Source organism: Sander lucioperca, chromosome 12 (genome assembly GCF_008315115.2).
Source record: "Sander lucioperca isolate FBNREF2018 chromosome 12, SLUC_FBN_1.2, whole genome shotgun sequence".
NCBI lineage: Eukaryota > Metazoa > Chordata > Actinopteri > Perciformes > Percidae > Sander > Sander lucioperca.
In genome coordinates this window covers 13,625,482-13,648,889 of record NC_050184.1, presented here as the reverse complement: position 1 = coordinate 13,648,889, position 23,408 = coordinate 13,625,482, and the positions used below count along the sequence as shown (strand labels likewise).

The window sequence follows — 23,408 nt, the reverse complement described above, 5'->3', positions numbered from 1 at the left end:
AAATACTTTTAGTTTTAGCTTTAGCTAAAGCTAGCTGTGGCTTTTTCATCAGCTAGCTTGTACTTGAAGTCCCTCACTTGCTTTGGCTGTTGTGTTGGCTGTCTATCTGTGACAGAGAGTGCAGTAGGCCTAAGTGTGACGGTGGCTTCTAGATAAGAGCCAACACATTACCAAACCAGAGTGTAATTACTGCAGTTTCGGTTTTAGCTTAGTTTTTATGTTACATCCTGTTTTAGCAGCAATTATACACCTCTAATGTATATAGTATTATACTTGTTTATATGGTAAAACAGATGTCAAAAAGTCAGATTCTGGTCTTTACTGTGTTTTGCCTTTCAAGGGCTGATTAGTCTAACATGATCTACAAAATGAAGTTTGTAAGTGTAAGTGTTCATTAAAAACTTTAGGCCTTCCTGCCATCGTAGACTTCCTCTGACTAAGAGTAAATCCTATTTCTGTTACTTGTCATAGGGAAATCGAAATTTAAACCATGATTGTGTTTATTTTATTAACACATTCTCTTAGTGTGGTGTGGTGTGGTGTGTTTTTCATTTTCTGAATCCGCAGGCCAGTGATGATTATATTATCTTCCCTATATAAAAGCATGTAAAAGAACATATAGATCACATCAGTGGGCTATGACATTCATTTGTCAAAGGGGTGCACTGGTAAAGCACTCAGGCTTCATAAGGCAACAGATTATACAAACAGCTCTGCATTTGTGACATCACAATGGCAGGTTTGGGATCTGCAACTCTCTAAATACATTATAAAAACTAGAAAAAAACAATGTGACAGTGACAGAACAGAAACCATTACTATACTAGGATTACAGAATGACACCATAATATAAATATTTTTTTTGTCATCAGTTCATACCACAGACTGTAAAAACAGTCTATGGTCCAAAAGCTGGAGCTGTTACTAAAAAAAAATGTATGTGTGCTTTTCAGATATTTTGTACAGACTGTACATACAGTGCCCAGCCTTTGACCAAAAATATCACCTGCAACCTTCTGCCTTTCTGTGTCTACATATAAGGGATTGTATGTGTGTGTGTGTGTGTGTGTGTGTGTGTGTGTGTGTGTGTGTGTGTGTGTGTGTGCGCGTGTGTGTGCGCGTGTGTGTGCGCGTGTGTGCGCGTGTGTGTGCGTGTGTGTGTGTTTTAGCACCGCAACCATCACCTTTCTCCAGTCAGATGTTGGTGGTCTCCAACTGGTTGAGCATGTCCACCTCCCCGTTGCTGCATGTCTTCTGCTGCCCGTTGGCTTTTTGTGGCACCTGGAACTGGAAGTGGCTATTTTCTTTATGTTCAGAAGGCGATGCAGCAGGCTGCTCCAAGCTGATGGTGGCGCGGCTGGTTTCAGTAATGGAGGAGTTGTTGTGGGAGTTAAAGTGGTAGTTGGTGGTTGTTTCTCCCCAGCCGGTTTTACCCCAGGCAGACTTCCATTGTGCCCACTTCCTCCGCAACGCTGTCTGGGCCTGGATGTCAAAAAAGTTTGATTTAGTCTAGTTTTAACCAGTTTAAGGTTACATGCAGTATATTATACATGACACAACAGTTTACATTATCTGGGTCATAACAACTGAGTCCTAGCAGTTTAAAGTATCTTTGAAACATGAACTATGATAGTTTTAATGTACCTCAGCATTGCAGAAACAGAAGATAATTGCCACCAGGAGTCCCTGTAAAGCAATTGCACATTGATTAAATATGCATACAGGAACAGATGTCACTGAAATAATCCTGTAAATCATAAATGTTGTGAATCATCATGTTTTATTTGAAAACCCAAATAAACCAAATGAGGTAAATTGTCTTTTTCTCGAGTTGTGTGAATTTGAGACTGGCAATCACTAGAAACTTGTTTTACTAATATTAATACACAGAGCAGCTGAAGGTCCAATTTCCAAAAGCAAGAGGCCAAATATAACTTGTTTATTCAAATTCAAGAGCAGACAGTGGATCTTCCATGCTTTGCACTGTGGTGGAAATTGTTGAAAGTGCTCTTTAGTTTGATGTTGTTGCTTAATGAAAATGGAAGGAGTTGGATGGTATTTCTATCTTGGATTCAAGCCTTAATGCCAAACACCAAATGTGTTTAGAACATCAAATGTTAAGTCTTGTGAATTGAGATGTATTCATGCGAAATAAAACTTGCAGATTATTAGTATAAAATTGGTAAAAGTAAACTTCACCATAGGAGTTTGTTTAATACAGCCATGAGCTGAATGAGTCTCTGTGGGCGAGTAGCAGCATCAGCTTTTTGTTCAAACTCTATTGTGCAGTTTATTGTTGACTATACCTGGAAGTGGCTGAAGATATTTACAAAGAAATCAAAAATGGCCCGGCTGATGAATCCCTCTGGCCGCCAGGGGAAAAGGATGAACTGGACTCCCAGCAGAGGAATCAGGATGAGGGTGGCTCTCACCGCCTTCATGTAGGCTGTGGACTCAGCGCAGTGGGTCTCTTTCAACTTGGTGATTAGAACCCGCACGATGTTCAGGAGAAAGAAAAGGTTCACCTAGACAGATTGATAGTAGATTAAATGAAAGTAGAGGAGAAGGGAGAGACAGATATAGAAATTGTTTATGATATTACTTACCACAAGTTAAAGTCAATATGTTTAACTGCTCTCCCATCTCAGTGGCATTTTAATATCAGTACTGTTTGGCGATTTTGTTTCTGATGAACAGTACTGCCAATAGAGGCAGTCAATTAAACATTGACTGATAACTGCCAGTAGTTTATTATTATTATTATTATTTATTTAAAATTGACTGTGTATTTGCATCTGTCACTTAGTATTTGAAAAGCAGTTTTGAGAGTCAATTTCGAGCGAGCAAGATCAAATCTGTTAATAATAATCTTATAACACTTATAAGACACATATTTTCTATTTATGTACTTTTATTAATGACTCACAATTAGTGCAGCTTGAATGGGCCCCTGAATGATGTAGTGAAGGTGTGTGTTTGAGCTGATCCAACACCTGAAACCAACAGAGAGCAAAAAAAAAACCTGAAACTATTCCAGCAAGCTTTCACATACTGTACACAGTGATATAATAAATAAGCCAGAGGGTATTCAAAGCTCAAGTCATTCATCATTAGTGCTGGACTCAGCAAACAAAGGGCTCACGCAAATACCACTAGAGGGAAATCAATATCGTACAAATCCTCTCAGCCTGATCAAAGAGAGTAGTAGAAGGTCAGGGGAAGGAGAGAGAGGGAGATTTCCCAGCCTGTAGTTATGTTACAGTAGACTACATACTGCGACATTCCTGGCCTTGATCTGGACTTGGGCTTCACAGTTGTGACAATAGAAGAAACAAACACACTACATCTTACTTATCGTCAAAGAAGAGCCCACGTGCTACAGCATACGTGATGGCAGGAACAATGGGAAAACCTTTGGACAGAGAGAGAAACACAGACAGAAATATCAGACTCATGTAACATCCTGAGTCTCTACAGAGGCTTCTGCAGTTGCCTCACAATACAAAAAACATAATGTGAAAAGTAATGCAGCACCTTAAAGCTTTAGTGCGTAACTTCATCAGCTAGCAGACTATCAGCTCCGCACAACTCTCTCTGTATTTCTCAGTATGGCTATGTTCAGAAGATTGTGTAGTCCGGCGACTTTCACGCGTAGAAACTCGAGTGAAGATAATTACCTCTTCTGAAGAGTCCATCATGTTTTTTTAATCCTCCGTGTCCTCCTTGGCTACTAGCAACTATGTGGAGGAGGGGTGGGGACTGTGCGCGATCACGGAAGGCTTGTATCATGTGGACGCGCTTACAGTTTTATTGTCATTACTTAGAATTCCTCATGGGGGAGACAGAAACTACGCACTATAGCTTTAATATGTTGATGATTCATAAAAGTGTTTTATATGAACAAAATACAGTATTTTTTAACTAACCTTAAAGGAATAATTTGACATTTTGGGAAATATGCTTATTCACTTTCTTGCCGAGACTTAGATGATGAAACTAGAATTAGGAGACTGATAACTCTGCTTAGCATAAAGTTTGGAAATGGGGAAACAGCTAACCTGGCTTGTGCGAAGGTAATACTAGCACCTCTAAAGCTCATCGATCCGAACCTATAACCAGGAAACCGTACAGGGGCAAAAAGCTAGCCTGGCTCTGTCAATTTTTGGTTTTACTGGGGTTATGTACTGTTGATTTTACACTTCAGTTTTTGTGCGAGATATAATGTTTTCAGTGCTAAGCTAAGCTATGTGGCTGCTGGCTGTAGCGTCCTATTGGTCGCACAGACATAACAGTGATATCGATCTTCTCATGTGATGCAGGAAAGTGAATAAGCAAATTTCCTGAAAAACTATTCCTTGACCAAACTTACTACTACTACATACATACTCACTTAAAGAAAGCTCAAGTCAGAGAGCTTTCAGCTACTATACCAGCAGCAACAGTACAGTAGTGAGTTCAAAGTAAAGGTGACATGTGGGACATGTGCCATGCTCATTACAGACACGCTATACCGTACAGCTCTAAAATGCTGTGAGCCTTAGAGAGACATAAAAGAATCCATTATTAATACATAAGAGCTGGGTGCCTGGATAAGAGCTGAAATGAAGCCCACTTATCTAAGCATCTACTGTACATCCAGGCAGGATGTTAAGGACTACAATATAGTCAAACATATATAATTAGGCATACTTATGAATAAAATAATGTTTTGGCACTTGAATTTGGGTTGAGGATAATGCAGTGCTCTTCACTTGGCGTGTTGCTCATAAGGTATTATGAGGTAGCATTATTAGCATCTTGTGAGTGAATGACATAAACACTCACAGAACGCAACTGTGATGTACTGTATTAATGTAATTCTTTTATATTTGTCTTGCAATCTGCTGGTAGCATAGTGACAGCCCCTGCTAGCTGTGTGTGTGTGTGCTTGTTCTAACTATGCATGCATAACTGTGTTTAAGGTTTCAGCTGATGCAGCCGGATTTGCAGCACCTGGGCCCAGTGCTCCACAGGAGAAATAAAGGGCCCAGCTTCCTGGACTTCTCTCTCACTCTACTCTGAAGCCCTATTGCTGTTTTGTTTGTTCTGTTGTCCGTTTTTGCATTACAACACCCTACATCCATTTTACACACATCCACATGAACACTACTGATGTTACTGATTTTCACACCTCATACTTGTATTTAGTTTAAACGTACTGTGTATATTTTTTTGGTAATAACTACCTAGGAAAGCTTTTTTGCACACCTCTTTTGTCGGCCAGGTGCATAGGATGTGACCCAAAGTAGCGGATCAGAAGCTTATAAAAAGTCCCGCACACTGACCATTACACAAGCAATAATTTATTTAGAAAATACAACGATGGCAGTGAAATATCAGATCCTCCTGACTCACCCCATCCTAGGACGTAGTACCAGAAGAGCTGCTGTTCCCCGACAAAGACGGCCACAATGATGAGCGTGTGGAGATAGATGCCTTCACACAGCATCCAGAAGTAGGTGGAAGTAGACGAGTACATAGTCACCACAGCCAGGACCTTGCAGCTCACCTGACGGACAGGAAATGGGAAAACTTCACTTCAAAAGTTTTAGAAGCAGCTTCTAATCCAAAAGGAAACTAATTACAAACAGAAAACCACCCACACTTAGATATGGAGTATGATTTCTAATGAGCACACCATTAAGTTAAATGTAGGACATTTTTTAACATGGGGAAATTAGATAAGTGAAGTGAAATGCGTTAGTGTAATGGGATGAAATACAGATGAAAGATAAGTTCAGTGGCTCACAGAGTTGCTGGTGCTTGTCATGGCTTGGTTATTGGTGAGCGAGAGCCACATTATTGTAACAATGGAGTTCAGGATGAAGGAAAGAAACATGTTCTTGTGGAGGGAGATTCTCTGGCAGCTAAGACTCCTGAATGAGAGAAACAGACAGAGAGAGGGAAGGTATATTAGTTAAGATTTCTTGATATTTTTATAGGCTTTTACAAACATTTTTGGACTGACATTGCAATAGCTTTTTATATCTGACCATTTTTTTTTTTGCCGTAAAGATACCACAATTTAAACTATATACTTTTTCTTCACAGTTACATTCATTAGATCTTTCACAGGATAAAAAAAGCCTTTGAAACATTTGCATTATAACCGCCGGGTCTGAAAAGTGAAGCCAATGCGGTGCCAGTGCCTTAAACCTGCATTATTTCTAATGGCCAGGAGGGGGCGACTCCATTGGTTTAAAAAAATAAGTCTGATTGTATAGAAGTCTATGAGAAAATGACCCTACTTCTCACTTGATTTATTACCTCATTAGACCGGCTCAACGGAAGCACAGTGCTGGGATAAAGCCTGACATCCGGCGTGCAGAATACATACACGCAGCTTATACCAGTTTCTAAGCCATCATACACAAACTGACACTGAAATAGGAAAGCAAAAGTAAGAAAGGAATATGAAGACTGTTGAGGCTAGAGCCCGACCGATATATCGGCGGGCCGATATTAGGTATTTTCCAAACTATCGGTATCGGCATTTATAATGGCCGATAAATGAATATTTAAAAAATAAAATAAAATAAAAATGGACGAAACACCCTTCAACCATGTTATGAGTGTTGGCGTTGCATAGTTTGTCCACCAGAGGGCAGTCTACAACGTTCCTGTTGGCAACACTCGTGTTTAACCCTTTAAGTTTCATATCTTATGTTTGTATTTTATACATTTTATTTATCAGAACTTTAATATATTTTGATGTTCCTCTGTTCTGTTGTGACAATAAAACAAACAAGTTTATTTTTAAACTGCATTATTATATTATTTTAGTAAGGACTCATAAATAACTACAAATAACTAATGTTAGGGAAATCGGTTTATGTTTTGTCATGCGTTTCTGGATTTCTTTTTAAATATATATCGGCCAATATATCGGAATATCGGATTTTTAAATCACCACATATTTGTATCGATATCGGCCTTAAAAATCCTTTATCGGTCGGGCTCTAGTTGAGGTGTTGAGTCAGATCATACATGAGAAAAGTCATGACTCACTTGAAGTAGGAGAAGATGATCAGACAGATGATCAGGGAGACAATAGACAGGCCATGACCCACCATGGCCAGGTAGTAGAGACTCAATGCAAACTGCATGGACACAAAATTGTTTATTCATGATAAATATAAATAAATTCACCACTTATTAAAAATGGTTATATTTTAAGTTCAAGAGTGACACCAGCAAAGTAAAGCAGCAACAGTGTTTGCATAGTCTGCATCTATACAGTATGTAATCAAAAGCAAAGGAAAGGACGCCTCTTTGAAGCATTGACGAAAGCAAAGGAAAGAAGAGAATATAAGCCTTTTGGGGAAATTCAGAAAAGAACATGTGAATGTAGATGCACCAAAGAACATAATCATACTGTTGGCCAAATGTCATGGCAAATGAATAAGATTCATGGAAGACAATCTTTAAAAAAAAAGCATTCCTACAGTAATATCTGTGTGCAGGGCTGTGAGCTTTGCCATCCTCCAAGTGGAACTAATCCTAAATGACTTGCATGTTTAAGTCAGTTTAATAGACTGTACTTGTAGACATGAGGTGAATTAAAACACATAAATAATACATAAAAAATAGAGGAATAGGATTCACAGTACATTTGCATTTAAATCAGAACTCCACAGACACATAACTCTATGTGTTAGATGTTTGAATTCCAATGAAGTGGGGGAAAGAAATTAAGATGTGCAATAATCTCACTATCTGCTAAATTCCAAGAGTGTTTTGGGAGTTTTCCTGTTATACTAACAGAAATATTGCATCTCCAAATTTGATCATATATAACCTTATACAAGAAAAAAAACAGCAACGTCACACAAACAATAAGAACATGCAAATAGCAGTATTTTGAATATTACACTTTTTGCCCACTTTACACTGATTAGCACACTGTAGGGTGTGAGGTATTTATTTTCCCCTCATTTCATAAAGATATACTGACACCACCCAGCTGCAGGCGCTCCCATGACGTCACACTGTCGCGCGACAGGTCGGGAATGGCGAGTATACTGAACACTTTAATGTTCTTTATGCATTGTACTTGTTCAAATAAAGAAACTATGCATCAGTCCACTTGAAAGAGGGCTACAAGCCTTGTCTTTTGGTGATGTTACTCTAATTTGGTCGAAGGAACTAAATGTGTTTTTAACTGTTCTTAACAGTTTCACTGCATTGTGTTTTACCTTGAGTTTATCTTGGGTGTAGGCCTGACACTGGGTGTAGTTAGACCAGACTCGGTTGCTCTCCGGGTGGTGGAACCACTGGCCATCAGGATTACACACTTTGGTGACCTTCTCTGTTGAAGACAACATTATAATTTACACAAACATTGTTGGAGGGTTTGATGTAGGCGACTTCAGGTGCCAAATAGACAATGAAAAACTCACTTTTCCGTTAGGGCCCCTTAATTCAACATGACGAGCAGTCAAGACACTGTAGGCTTATAAAGTGGACAACCCCCCAAATCACGAATACAAAAAATAAAAATGTAAAATGTCTTGTGAAGTAAAAGTACATATCAATACTGTTGTGAAGCTGTTACATTCCATTATGTAAAAACTCTGCACCAAGCCTTTCTCATCTGACTTAATTGGTATCATAAATTGTTACACGGTTTTCCTCCCTGAAGATTCATCTGCGTGAACCAACCTTGAACCAATTCTCCTTTCCTCTGGTGCCCCTTTCTTATCTACTACCTACCCCTTTCTTATCTACCTTTAGCATTGTGAACTGAACCCTGCTTCGTGTCACCTTTAGAGTCTAACCATAAAACAATCATGATTGGATTGTTTCATAACATACAAATACAAAAAAAAGGGAAAATATAAGACATACAAAACAGACAAGTGTGTGTGTGTGTGTGTGTGTGTGTGTTCTTGTTTAACTATAATTGTGGGGTCCAAAAACCGGGAATACAGTATACTTGTGGGGTCCGGACAGCTTTGTGGGGCCAAAATGCTGGACCCCACAAGTTTAAAGGGCTGTTTGAGGGTTAAGACTTGGTTGTAGGATTAGGGATAATCCTAGTGTGTGTGTGTGTGTGTGTGTGTGTGTGTGTGTGTGTGTGTGTGTGTGTGTGTGTGTGTGTGTGTGTGTGTGTGTCTGCCTCACCAGCAGGGTCAAAGTCCAAAAAGTATTCAGGACACATCTGCATGATAGTCCCTGGAGTTGAATCCCCCCAGCACAGCCAGCCGTCCCACGTACGGTTACAGTAATTCCCTGCAGAGGGCAGTATGGACATAACATTGAACTTGCACAGCTTGAAGACACCAGAGATTCCAGATGTGCGTGTATGTATTAGCTTTTAAAATGAGACTTTAATGCAACACTGCTTGCTACAAGTGCAGCCTTTAGATATCAATCAGTCTCTTGCAATCCCAAACAGGTTGATGGCTAGAAATAAAGAGATGAAAATGAGCACTGCGTAACCTTCTGCCACCTCTAGTTTCAAGTGAGGCCGTCATGGATCAAAATACCTTATTTGCCATAAATTGTTTGTTAATTGAACAGTGTCTACTGTACATCCCTGGTGTTAAATGCTAATGTCATTATATGTTGTTATATGTAGCGTAATATGCTATATACCAGGGGTGACCACACTTTTTCAGCTTGCGAGCTACTTTTTAAAATGACCAAGTCAAAATGATCTACCTACTATAAAAATGCAAAACATATATTTATTTATAAATATATTGAAAATTATTTATATGTAAAATATAAGTTGGTGTACCTTGCATAACTGCATGAACCCAAAATGCAAGACTGTATATGATATACAGTCTTGCATTTTTTGTTGAAGTTTGAGTTTCTGCAGGTGGAGCTGTTTGTCTCCTTGGGGGATTCCTCCAAGGAAAGATGTTTCATGTTTACAACAGCAAAAGTAAAAGTTGGTGTCCTTTTTTATATAAAATATGAAACATTCCTCAATAATAATGTCTAAGACATAGGCTACATGGCTATATTACTTTACACAACTTGAAATTATTATTAAATTAAAATTGTGTTGTCTGTATGTTTCTGGCTATGTGAAATAGCCAGGAATCACAGATTCATATTCTTTTACTATTCAATTTCTTCTCTTTCTGTGCTCTTTCATTATAAACAGGCTTAAGGGTATTATGGATTAAATTATTTTGAGCAACATATCCAGACTAACTTTCAGCTTGTCTGAGTTAACCTTTAAGAACACTAAGTACATGATTATACCATAGTATTTGAGAAATAACAGGTTCGGAATAATTTTTTCAATGAACATTTGAGAAACAACCTAGCAAAAACTGAAGTGTACTATCATGTTTTATCACTCAAATATAACAGCTGTGTAATGAGTCTGTGCTGCCAGTGGCTCACATGTCAACAGAGAATCAGAAAAGCAGGGAACCTACATTTGTAATAAGATCCGTGGCAGGATGAATCATATAAATTATCTATTTTTATATAAGCAATGTGTCTAACTGCAGCTAGCCCGCACAAAGCTTGTCAACAATAGGCGGAAACCTGACGGTACCAGGTTGTACTATGGCATGCTGGGAAACGGAGCACAAAATAACATTTCAAAGTAAGTAAGGGGCACTGGGAAAGAGACAAAGGGCAAGTTTCCTTTCTTTCAGACTCACTTCCTCTCTCTCTCTCTCTCTCTCTCTCTCTCTCTCTCTCTCTCACAGTGTGCACACTGGAAACTGTTAATTGATAGGACAACCAGTCCTTTACATCTATGTAAATATGCATGTTTGTTTGAAATTTAACTCACTAAAATTGATGCTGAGTAGAAGAGAAATGCGAATAATGCTCAGGTGGTAGAGTGGTTGTCTAGCAATTGGAGGGTCGGTGGTTCGATCCCTGTCCCTGCAGTCCCATGTCAAAGTGTCCTTGGGCAAGACACTGAACCCATAATTGCTTTTGATCATCGCTGTTTGAAGTTGGTTAGACTAGAAAAGTGCTATATAAATGCAGTCTATATACACTTACATACACATCTGCACCACACTTTGAACCTGACAGATGGAAGTAAGCTGAAGGGACAGACTGTGTCTGCTTTATACTGGCCCCCCAGGAAGTGCGCCGGGCTTTGAAGCAAATTGAACATACAGTGGAATTACATCACATGATGTCCCCTGGCCCAAAAAGACTTCCCCCCCATAGACTTACATGGCGTAAGAAATGTCTGTAAATCAGTGGATAAATTTTTTTTTTGTTTTACGTCAAAACTGAACAATAGGTACAGCCTTATCACCTTCTTCTGTACGTGGTGGATCATGGATTATCTTCAGGTAGCACTCAAATTGAGCAGCCAGGATCTGGTGTCGAGACGTTCCTAGCACGTTGGAGATGTCGCTGAAGTTCTCCTGCTGCTTCTCCACCGCCTTCTCCTCAGCCACCATGGGCCCGACATCCTCAGACTGGGACACCTGGGTAAAATTCACCTACTGTATATTAGAGATGTCAGAATGATGAATGTCTCATCATGACATTATCTTTCTTGTTAGACTAAAATCATACTTTCTGTTAGGCTACATTAGAAACTACTACCAATGGGGAAATTGTGCCATTAATATTGCAAGTGAAGGGTAAATTAAAAAAAGAATGAGGTATATCTAAGAACAGAGCAAACAAAAAAGGTTTTCATGAACAGGGCAATCAGTGTGTCAACAGTAATTAGCCAATATTTGCATAACATGAAAAGGAGATGGCTATGCCACTACACACACACACACACACACACACACACACACACACACACACACACACACACGCATGATCACACTCACCTCTGTGGCCAATGTCAGTGCAACTATCAGTGAAAGTGTTAGAGTCCTCCACATGTTTCTAAAAGAGAAACAAGAACAACGAGAACAATGCAATTATTAGACATTTTCCTACCAGTTTACCAAGTAAACATTTATTACTACATGTGATGAACTGTTATTTATTCCAAAACTGTGCTTCTTACAATAAACAATATACAGTATTACACATACAAGACTAATGGTACTAATAGTCTACAGACATGCTAGCAACTCTCTGAGACTGTATTTCAGCACAGTTGTGCTTTGAGCTTAATGCTAATGTCAGCAAGCTAACATGCTCACAACAACAATGCTAATATGCTGATGCTAAGCAGATCAAGGGCCAAGTCCATGACCCTAATGTATCTGTTTGGGAGTCCCCGAAATGAAGAAACTTGCAAACACCTGTTGTGATTTAAATTCAAATAGTTTGCGTCAGTGCAAATGGTCTCACAAGTGTGCTTACTGTATGCATGTTTATTTACAGTATATGTTCTCATCTATCAGACAGGAAGTCCATGTTTTCCACTGCCCACTCAGGGTCAGAAAAACACATGTGTTATTATTTTGGGGGCGAAAGTGCAGCAAGTTCATCTTAGTGTTTTCTCTTTTATGAGCCATAGGATGACATACATACAGAGCTTCTGCAAACTAACATATGATGCACACAGTGTCTCTTTGGTGGAAAAAATATTGGGCTTTGTTAATGAGAAGAGCTGAATTTGTCTCCACAGCAGTATTTATGTGAACCTCTGTCATCCCCATGATTATTTTCCATGATTTCAAATTAATGTGCAGATGACATGTTCAATATTCAGATGAAAAACAAGAAATGAAAAAATATAAGCAAAAGTTTAATTTTTAAAGAGAGAACTGTAAAATCTATTTACATCAAGATACATGTAAACATCTCAACTGAATTACAAGCAAAATGTATTAAATGATTGCACATTGAGAATTTTAAAGTTAAACTTAAAGTGCACATGTTGTGCTTATGGACAATTCTGTTGGGGTTGTTTATATTTCTGTTGCCTGTTTACATAATTCTGTCTGTTTCTTGTTTTGTATATTTATTCTGTATATTTCTGTTCCCTGTTGTGTAGATTTATCCTGTTTTGTGTATTCTGGATTGTGTATATTTCTGTTTCCTGTTTTATTTTGATTTGTCTGTTTTCTGTCTTGTCATGTCTAGTTTTGCTTCCTGTGTTTTCCCGCCTGTGTGATTGTCTAATGTGCTCCACCTGTTCCCCAGCCCTGAGGCCTGTACTACGAATCAAGATCAACATGTCCAGGATTGCTTTCAGTTATCCGGCTTCACCAAACCTAACAACCGTGGCCCCGCATAAGCTGTATCACGACGCTGGTTATCAACTAGTTCAATCAACCCAGGGCTTCCCAATCCAGCGGCGCGCGCGTTCACATGAAAGAGGCGATGTTTGCGCACCACGACCAATCGCAAACATCTACCAGAGCCGCATATTTTACATAAGAAGAGCAAACTATAATTCTACATAAATATGAAAAACGCAGACACGGTTTTACAGGCAAAATGCAGGAAGGAAAGCTGGCAAAAAAACAACAACAACGCTTATCCTATCAATATCACTTCCAGTGGTGTAGTCTACGTAATAGCTCCAGGATGTCTATATACCCACTTAAAAATGTCCAATGACACGTAACATACTTTCAATTATATTTTTGATAGATTTTGAATTGTTATCCGCGCTTTTTTCTAAGGTAGCCTATTTTTTTTGCATAGTGTATCGGAATGCAGGAAATGAAGTCGTTGATGCTTAAAACTTCCCTGGGGGAGGACACCCAGACCCCCCACTATGATATGCCCCCCTCCTCCCCAAAGGCAGATTCTGGCCAATATACAGTACAGTACACCCACTATAATAGCCTACATTAGACTACACTGGTCACTTCCCCATCAGTCAGGCACAAGATCTGACCATAATTACACTTTTGCTTTCCGTGAACTGTCGTTGCTTTAGCCTTTTATTTCAGTTGCAACCCCAGCAGTGATAAGCTGTCAGAGAAAATAAAAAAATATCAAAACATAATTCTAACCGATGTGTGTATTGGCAACACATGGCTGAAGAAGCCGACAAATAGCCTTTATGTAATTCCCTCCGCTTCAAATCTATATCTTTCATAAATATACCCATCAAGGAATGTTAACGGGGTTGTCGGTCTCTAAATGTTTTAACTTTTCTGAGCGCACCTCTCTCTCTCCGCCCACCAAGCTCCAGCTGATCTTCTAAGAACGGTGACGCCGTTATCAGTCGAGTATTGATTGGTCAGTGGGCGGTGCTTTCACACCGGTTGATCTCTAATCTCCAACATAACCTGCTCCCGACCAGGTTAGGCGTTCAGGATAAGTTACCACGGCGATTGAACCCGATAACAACTAATCCACCTTCGTAGTACAGAAAACCCTGGGTTGAACCTGAAGTTAGCTCGTTAACACCAAATCTCGCTTCGTAGTACAGGCCTCTGGTGTCACCTGTCCGTGTTTGCTCGTTACCTAGTTTATTTAGCCTCTGTGTTTCCTTTGTCTCTTTTCAGATCGTTTTGTGTCCTTGCCCTGTCAGTTAGTGTATGTTTTGTGTTTTTTGCCTGGTCAGTTTGTACCCCGTCAGCGTGTCTCAGCCATGTGCCTTTGTTTGGAGTTTTTCCTGCGTTCTTCTGTTCCTGTGAGTTTTTCCTTGTGTTTTTTCCAGTCTCTGTGCTGCCGTTTTTTTGTTGTCATTAAATCCTCGAGCTCAAACCTGCTACCTGCCTGCCTGCCTTTTCTCTGCATTTTGGGTCCACTATCCCCTGCCCCACACAACAGCACATGTAAAAAAAAAAAAAATGGTTTGTGGTTTGACATGGTCAAAATGTTTTATCTCAAACTGAGAGAAATTTCAATTTAATATTGGAAACATTAGGGTTCAAGAGCTTAAAGCCCAGTTTAAACGTTAAAAGTAGATCCAGTTCAAATTCATGCCAGAAAGCTCTTTTTTTGAGGTCAGAGTAACGAAAACATTGTGACAGTTGAGTACAGGGAATACAGATGGAGAAATAAAGGAGAAAGAAAAATGGGAAATCTTCTGTCAGGGGATTTCGTGAACCAGGGCTTTAAACAGTAAGAAAAATCATTCATTCTTTATTTGGACTTTCTATCAAATAGAGCAAGAGTGAGTGTCATGATTGACGAGCACGTAAAGGGAAAACCAAGACATAGCCCTGAAACAGAGCATTTTAATAAATGTTTGTACGCAAAGGTTGTACAGAAGAGAGCTCTTTTGACTCACCCCAAGACACAAAGGTAATTATTAAAACATTTGCAGTTGATAACTTCTGTGTTTAAGAATTTAGTATTTAGCTAACCTTTCGGTAATTGTCTGCAGTGACTCATGTTTTGATGCTGGAAAGGTACACAATGTTGCACGAATTACAGAGAAAATGGAAGCAATCTGAAGCATAGACTGAATATAAAGATGGAGTACGCGTCTCCACTTCCTCCCACTGTACAAAAGTGAAGCCAAAATATCCCGGATACGCACGCTGCCAGGTAGCGGTGGAGTCGCGGTATCAAAGTCCCGCCCATACAGCCGCCCACCACACTGTGAGTCAATCATGACATTTCACCCCAATTTTATAGCATAAAGTAACTAATAACTAGCCTGCCTCGGTCCGAAGATAACAAAATATGCACCTCTAAAGCTTTCTAATTAACATGTATCTTGTTTGTTTAGTCTACACAAAAACTATATAACCCCTGTGTACACATCGACTTTTGTACATAATAGACAAACAATATATAATGTGTTAAAGACCTCATATTATGCTCATTTTCAGGTTAATAATTTTCAGAAAACACCATATTTCTGTCGTACTGCACATTGCTGCGGCTCCTCTTTTCACTCTGTGTGTTGAGCTCTTTGTTTTAGCTCTCTCATCTCTCTTCTGTTCCATCTTTGTTGGGAGTCGCACATGCACAGTACCTAGGGAAGGACTACTAGCCAGTCAGAAGCAGAGTAGGGTGGGCCCTGTCAAGCAAGCTAGTGTGATCCAAAACAAACCCGCTTTGGCGGTTATAGCCAGTAACCATGGCTTCGGCTTAGCCATACATGTTTGAACCCGAATCTGATCCCGAAACACAGGCAGAACAACCCGAACCAGCTTCGCAACCTAGATTGGAGCAAGACGTGTCAGAGTGGTAAGTTATTTAAATGTTAACAAATTAGTTTTTTATACGTAACGTTTTAATTCTGCACTCAAACAATGTCTCCTGGTTTGAGGGTGTGCCACACTAGCAGCTAGGCGAGCATTATAACGTGTGTTACAAAGTGACGCAAAGTGACGTAAGTAAAGGCTGGACTACAACAGAGCTGTTTTGAGCAGTTTGTGAACAGTGTTTTCTGTGGGAGATGGTAACACCCTTTGGGGTGGACTTTGGGCTTTTTCACTTTGTAAACCTATTACATGCACAAAAAAGATATATAACACAATAAAGGAAAGGGAAAACCCTAAAAAGCGTAGCATGAGCACTTTAATTTGTGAGCTTAAGAGGTGCTGTTAAGTGGGTTTTGTTATCTTTGGACAGAACAGCCGTTTCCTCCTATTTCCAGTCTTTGTGTGCAAAGCTAAGCTAACCATCTCCTTGTAAATATGTTCCCATCCTTGGTGCTTGCCACTCATTGCGCATTTCACACAATACTGTGACATCTTTTCCCTTGGCCTGCAGTTTGAGTTTTTGTTGGCTAAGACAACCATACAAACTCACAAACACCTAGAAACAGACATTTATTTATAATCACAATTCCATTCAATGAGAACTAAACAATGAATGCCTTTCTATCTATTGTGTACACAGTTGCCTCTAGCAATGTATTGTGCTCCGTCAGGACATTGTAAATCCAAGGACACTCACACATAATACCTTGGCAGTGCTCGCTGTGTGCCTTTCTCACCAACGAGCATATATAGCGCGCAATCTATCTGTGAACTGCAGCCAAGTAGTTTGGTTTGTCTTTGTTTTCTGGGAACAATGCAAATGGAAACGTTGCTACATTTGTCACTTCCTTTGTCCCTTATTTTGTTCAGGGTCATCACCTCTAATCAGTAATCGAGGTGATCGAGAGCATCAGATTGAATGAAATACTAAGTAATATTAAAAAAACTAAGCAAGTACAATGACAATAGACCTTTTTCACTGCAGATATGTTGACATGTCATAGTAGGAAAAGCACAGGTGTATTCAAAACCATTAATGATGGCTGCATTTAGAGCTGGGCAATATCGATATATCGATATTGTGATATGAGACTAGATATCGTCTTAGATTTTGGATATCGTAATATCGTAATATGGCATAAGTGTTGTCTTTTCCGGGTTTTAAAGGCTGCATTACAGTGATGTCATTTTCTGAACTTACCAGACTGTGGTAACTGTTCTATTATTTGCCTTTACCCACTTAGTCATTATATCCACATTACTAATGACTACAATATTGTCGCGGTATCGATATCGAGGTATTTGTTCAAAAATATTGTGATATTTGATTTTCTCCATATCGCCCAGCTCTACCTGCATTCCACCTAGGAGAGGCCCTGGTATTGTGCATGCTGACTCACTGAAATAGCTTACTGGGACACTTGATGGAATTGAGCCATCGTTAAGGTGATCAATTTCAGCTGTGCTTTTCCTACTATAAGTCAAAATGTCTGCTGTGAAAAAGGTCCAAAGCAACTGAGGAAGGTGCAGAGACACAAAAATCCCAGCGAAATCAAAACATGTCTTGCAAACAGTTTGAATTAGGTTAATATTTGAGCTTTGAATGTCAATCATACAAAGCCCACTTTACACAGACTAAATCTGTGCACATATTTGCGCATGTTGATGATTTGTACGGGTCTGTGTGTATATGACAAAGTGTGTGTTTGATTGGTGTCTAAACTCTTCTCCATGTTAAGGTGCGTGTCTATGTTTTCATCGTCTGGATAAATTACTTTTTTGTGTCTTTCCCCGTAGGGAGACATGAGGCAAACAGGAGTTTTACACATATATATCTACCCTACCAGGTTCTATCTGCTCAGAGAGCGATATAGCTATATTAACAGACGTTGCAACGTTTACATAAATGTCTGCAGTAATATCCTACATATTCGTTAATATGGGTAGGCTAAATTTTATGAACCTAAAAATTTTCATTTCTAAATCAATATTCTAGACATTTTACATTTTTATCATGAATAAATATCATTTACATATCAATTAAAGGTGCAGTAGGTAAGACTTAAAAACTAACTTTCTGTCATATTTGCTGAAACTGACCCTATGTTCGAGTAGAACTACATGAAGCAGGTAATTTAAAAAACAATCCGGCTCCTCTGGCACCACCTACAGCCTGCAGTGCGATTTGCAAAAATCCACAGCTCCCTGTTCAGATGCACCAATCAGGGCCAGGGGGGGGGGGTGTCTAACTGCGTGTCAATCACTGCTCATGCACACGCATTCATTCTCCCTCGTGGGGGGAGGGGCTTAGGAGACCGTTTTGAGCTTTAGCAGAAAGGGGGGAGGGACTGAGAAGTTGTCGATGTTCAAATATTTTGGCTAAATCCTGGATCTTCGCAATCCTACCTACAGCACCTTTAAATACAGCATATAGCCAGCTTTGTGTGCCTGACATTCCACTTCCGGGATTGCTCAGGTGCCGCCGAAAATTCCGCCGAATGTCCCTCATTTAGGCCGGATTCATGAGGACTATCGTTAACTGCTCCTCAGATCCCTGCAGGTTAAATCCAGACAGCTAGCTAGACTATCTGTCCAATCTGAGTTTTCTGTTGCACGACTAAAACAACCTTTGAACGTACACGTTCCACCAAAACAAGTTACTTCCCAAGGCTATTTTGCAGCGGCAATGTGGCTCTGTCCGGCACTTAGCACCACCCAAGACGATTGTGATTGGTTTAAAGAAACACAGTGACAGTGACTCGGCAGTGAAATAGGGCTCTGGTGATTCTTTTTTTTATTGATTTGTTTGATTGTTTATTGCCATGTGTGGTCCCATGCTCCTATTGAAGGGTTAGGGTGCAGGGCCACAGTTCACCACTGCTCTCTTGTTTTCCTCTCTTTGCTATTCTTTGACAGCTTTTCAACTCAACCTCAGTTTTTTCTCTCTTACACTGTCGTCTGTCAACATTTATCTCACTCTACCTCACGTTGAGTCTGTGTGTGTCCCTAACGCTGCCCAACTCCTCTGGTTTTCATTTAATTTTTATGTCCTGTTGGTTAGCTCAATTCTGGAAAGTTATAAGGACATAAACAGCAAAATCACCCACACATGCCAATGACCATTAAAAGGGAACCCGATTTTACACATCAAAGTCTGTCTTGGGGAGTACTACTGCATATAATAGTTGTATAAAGCCTTTTGTGGCTCCAGAGGGAGCTGTGTGAAGTCAGACTCTGCTGCAGAGATTTAGACTTTTATACCCTCTGTCGTGAGTCCAACAATGTTTTAGGAATGCTAAATGGGTGGAGTACACTTTTACGAATGCTGTTTCTGTCTTTCTCCTGTAACCTACAGAAAGCTACATTTAAAAGGTGAAATGTCAGCTGATGTAATTTACTTTAAAGGGTTAAGTCTAGGGTTATTCAATATTTTTCAATATCACTATCAACAAATCCTATGAAAACCAAAACCAGCAACAATTATTGCCTGGGTATGCAAAGCCTGATATAGCTTATTCCTCTGTGTTATGACACAGAGGAATGATGTCCGAAAACTGTAAAAAAAAACCCACATCACTGAGCCTAGAGCTGGGCAATATATCGATATTATATCGACATCGTGATATGAGACTAGATATCGTCTTAGATTTTGGATATCGTAATATCGTAATATGGCATAAGTGGTGTCTTTTCCTGGTTTTAAAGACTGCATTACAGTAAAGTGATGTCATTTTCTGAACTTACCAGACTGTTCTAGCTGTTCTATTATTTGCCTTTTCCCACTTAGTCATTATATCCACATTACTGATGATTATTTATCAAAAATCTCATTGTTTAAATATTTTGTGAAAGCACCAATAGTCAACAGTACAATATTGTTGCGGTATCGATATCGAGGTATTTGGTCAAAAATATCGTGATATTTGATTTTCTCCATATCGCCCAGCCCTAACTGAGCCACAATTGATGACATTCTACTTCACTACAATGCACATTGAACATGTAGTTTATTTTGAGTCAATCCCACATACACCGTTCTGCTGCCGTAAACACTCAGAAATGCACCAAATATAGATCTGAAAGTGTGCCATTGTAGCTCACCTGGTACGGCATACGCCCCAATGTACTAAGTCTCAGTCCTTACTGCAGCGGCCCAGGGTTCGAATCCGACCTGCAGCCCTTTGCTGCATGTCTTCGTCCTCTCTGTCTACAACTGTCATGTATCAATTAAAGGCCGAAGTGCCCAAAGAATAATCTTAAAAAAGAAATAGTTCCTAACAAATACACTATTTCCTCCTGTTTGTATGTATGGTAATAGTTAGTACTAAGTTAGTAGTTAGTTAGCCTTAGTATTTTTCTCTTGTATTTTCTGTGTATTATTTTTCAAACACAGCCATATTGAGTTTCATATCTTGCAAATCTCCTCTGACTTTCTAACTATAAGTCAATAGTATCTGCTTAAGTATGAACAACACCACAGCCAATGATCTACAAGTAAATCACGAGTAATTGTTGGTGTCTCTGGTAGTTGATTAATCTCCCAATTATATCTCAGCGCATTCCTTTAAGTCCTGATTTCTTTCTCCAGTGTGATGTTTAGATGGTCTGAAAGCAGTCATTGTCAAACAGGAATGCTTGTCTGCTAACAGCTGTAGAAACAACACTGAGCCACGAGTACACCATGCCTAGGAAACTTAAATGCATAATAACACATCAGAATACAGAAGAAAGTCATACGCTATTGGCAGCTTTAATTATAAAAATATTAACACGAGTGTCAGCCTTAAAACATCCACATCAGACCCTATAATGCCAGTCATCTGTGTAATTCAATCTGCTGTCAAATCTACTGCCAGGTGCTGAAACCAACTGCTGAGGAATGCAGCAGTGGTAAGTGATGTTTCTTATGAATGTGTCTTTTGTATGCAGAAATCACCCACCGATCACAATGATGAAGCAGTCATATTGGTATTGAAAGCAAACTGAATGAACTAAAAAATGCTGCTAAGATGTGTACAACATTCAAACAGCTTCCTGTGATTGGGGTAAACTTCTATTTCACAAGGGTTTAAGGCAAAGACGCGGACATTCTGACAAAATTAACAAACGTCTGTCTATTTAATGGAAAGAGGGAGGCTTAATATCCTTTGCACAGTACATCAGTGCATCTTGACTGGTTTTGATTAGAACAAGGAGAGGGCCGTGTTTGAGCCTCAGGGTCCTTCACTTTATATTTAGAAGCATTCCGAAAGAGACAAACCTCAACTGAGGAAATTAAACACACATCTCCTGAGTCAAAAATTCACATGATGCCTCACGATTATAGGACAAGTCAATGTCAGTGGTATTATGGCATTCCCCTGCTAAAACAAATATGTTTCTTAGGATTTGTTGATAAGCCAGCTTTTCAAAATAAAGAAAGAGTGGCTCCAATAATTTCCCCTATCCTTTGTACAACGTGTTCCTGCTGGAAGGTAGAACATAAATATACATGTGTATGTACATGTTTCATCTAATAAAATATGTACATCACTTCTCAATGACTCATTCTGGGGCTAACAAGGACGTACAGTAGTCTTGCCACTCCTGGCAACAGACAACAAAGATAATATAATAATTTAGAAAAAGCTTTCCTGGCTTTGAGATATCTCATTAAAACAAGTGTTGTTTTGGCCAGTGTTCCACTCTTTCATACTTACTATACTAATGTTTAAATATCGCCACTTTACCCATTCTTGAATTTATTTACTAATGAACAGCTGTCATTTTATGTACGCCCACAGTACTCTGAATTTCAGATTTTGCCCTCTGGCCCTAGGTTCAGATTTCCTGTGATTAAGAATAACAGGTACAATCACTCCTTCATCCCCACAGCCATAGTGAACTCAGGCCAGGGGAGGAGGTACAAATAGTAACTCCCAACTCAATTGGCAAAGTGTGTAGTTTCGTAAGCGATATGATGTGGTTCGTGGTGATGGGAATGATGATGATGATGATGATGATGATGATGATGTCTATGCTGCTGATGTGGAAAATTTGTGTTATGATGAAAGAGATGCCTGGTCACTTTGCACTTTATTGTGAGTATTTGTAGCTTTTTCGTCATTCGTCATTAGATGTTATTGATGCTGTGCTTTGTACACTTGGAAATGTCAAAGTCGGTCACCAGTGACTATTTTGTATTCTGTATTGTATGACTATGTTGTTTTTCATGTATTGTATACCTTGCTGCAAAACCAATTGCCCTCCGGGGACAAAATAAAGTTGAAAGTTGAAAGTTGAAAGTTGAAGCAGAAGTGGTTTTAACAGTAGAGCTGTTAAAAACTGGGATCTATGCTTCTTCTGCGGTGGATTACTTCCAATGTGATTGTTACATTTTCTGCATGAAATAAAGCTACTGACAAACCTGTTTTAGATCATAGAAACAGCTTTTATCAAACTCCATTGTAGCTGCTAAAAATGTCTAATGTCTCTATGTTTGGTTAGTATCCACCAGAATGTAAAAACCCCAGGTGTTTTAAGGGGTTTTAGAGTTAATTCCTCTAACTAAGGACTCTTAGTGTCTGCAATCTTTGAATCCTGTTCTTCTTGACCCAAATTCTTTTAGAGAATGGCCAGCATTCCACATCCTTAGACCTCACTGTGAGCGTCATACTGATCTCATGGGTTCATGGGTCTTCACATGGAATGATGGGAAATCCAAACATTGCTGTTTTGTTACACCAGATTTAGCTTTAATGGCCATTGCACCCAGTGAAATGGACTGCAGATGCTGCTGTGACGTAAAACAGGATTTTGACCCGACCCATAGGTCATAATTGCCTAAGGTACAGTATGAGTATCAGTGATTTAAAAGATAAGGCATGTGTTTCATCCATAAAATTCTCACCATTTCCATGCTTGCATTTTTTTTTTTTTTTTGCTGGGTGGAAAGACTTTGATATTAGCTGCAGGGACATGTACACTTGCCTTAAAAATGCTGTAATTGGATGCAGTTGCCTTTGGGAAGTATTGAACTTAATTTGAGATAATCCAGACACACAGATATAACATATGCTTAAGAAAGAACAGAACAAAAGCTTGGAGAAAACACTCTTTGGTCTAAAATAACAAGAGACTGTGCTGGCAACAACAAAGGAGAAAGTAACATTTTATAATTAATTATGTACTTTTTTAAGATAACTAAAACAAGTCTGACTCAAAGGAACAGTTGAGTGTTGTGCTGCAGGAGTGTTTGGCAGAGATAGGATAAAATACCAGAAACACAACACCAGGGAGAACCAAAGGGACCAACAATACACAGCCATCACTTTAGATCTGACCAAGAATGAGAAACAATGGGCT

At 39.3% G+C, this 23,408-nt stretch overlaps 1 protein-coding gene and 1 long non-coding RNA gene across 5 annotated transcripts in view; one reads left to right on the top strand and one right to left on the bottom strand.

The window, feature by feature from the left end:
• The first annotated feature begins 414 nt into the window (after positions 1-414).
• LOC118496446 lies at positions 415-18,406 on the top strand. The gene is made up of 3 exons (XR_004899014.1): positions 415-541; positions 1,499-1,507; positions 18,396-18,406. It is a non-coding gene; the product is annotated as an uncharacterized LOC118496446 (long non-coding RNA).
• Positions 562-23,408, bottom strand: part of calcrl2 (calcitonin receptor-like 2) — a 32,352-nt gene continuing 9,505 nt past the window's right edge. Inside the window, exons 2-14 of one of the 4 annotated variants that reach the window (XM_036008212.1) lie at positions 11,820-11,877; positions 11,285-11,474; positions 9,163-9,270; positions 8,235-8,347; positions 7,048-7,139; positions 5,789-5,915; positions 5,395-5,548; positions 3,352-3,412; positions 2,927-2,993; positions 2,307-2,525; positions 1,645-1,686; positions 1,161-1,482; positions 562-1,068 (exon numbers count right to left, since the gene is read on the bottom strand). In XM_036008212.1, coding sequence (XP_035864105.1) covers positions 1,195-1,482; positions 1,645-1,686; positions 2,307-2,525; positions 2,927-2,993; positions 3,352-3,412; positions 5,395-5,548; positions 5,789-5,915; positions 7,048-7,139; positions 8,235-8,347; positions 9,163-9,270; positions 11,285-11,474; positions 11,820-11,873 — 1,515 coding nt within the window. In that variant the 5' untranslated portion in view covers positions 11,874-11,877 and the 3' untranslated portion in view covers positions 562-1,068; positions 1,161-1,194. Of the gene's footprint in view, positions 1,073-1,113; positions 1,483-1,644; positions 1,687-2,306; positions 2,526-2,926; positions 2,994-3,351; positions 3,413-5,394; positions 5,549-5,788; positions 5,916-7,047; positions 7,140-8,234; positions 8,348-9,162; positions 9,271-11,284; positions 11,478-11,819; positions 11,878-23,408 lie in introns of those variants that run through there. The other 3 variants (XM_036008211.1, XM_031286596.2, XM_031286597.2) reach the window with 3 other exon arrangements.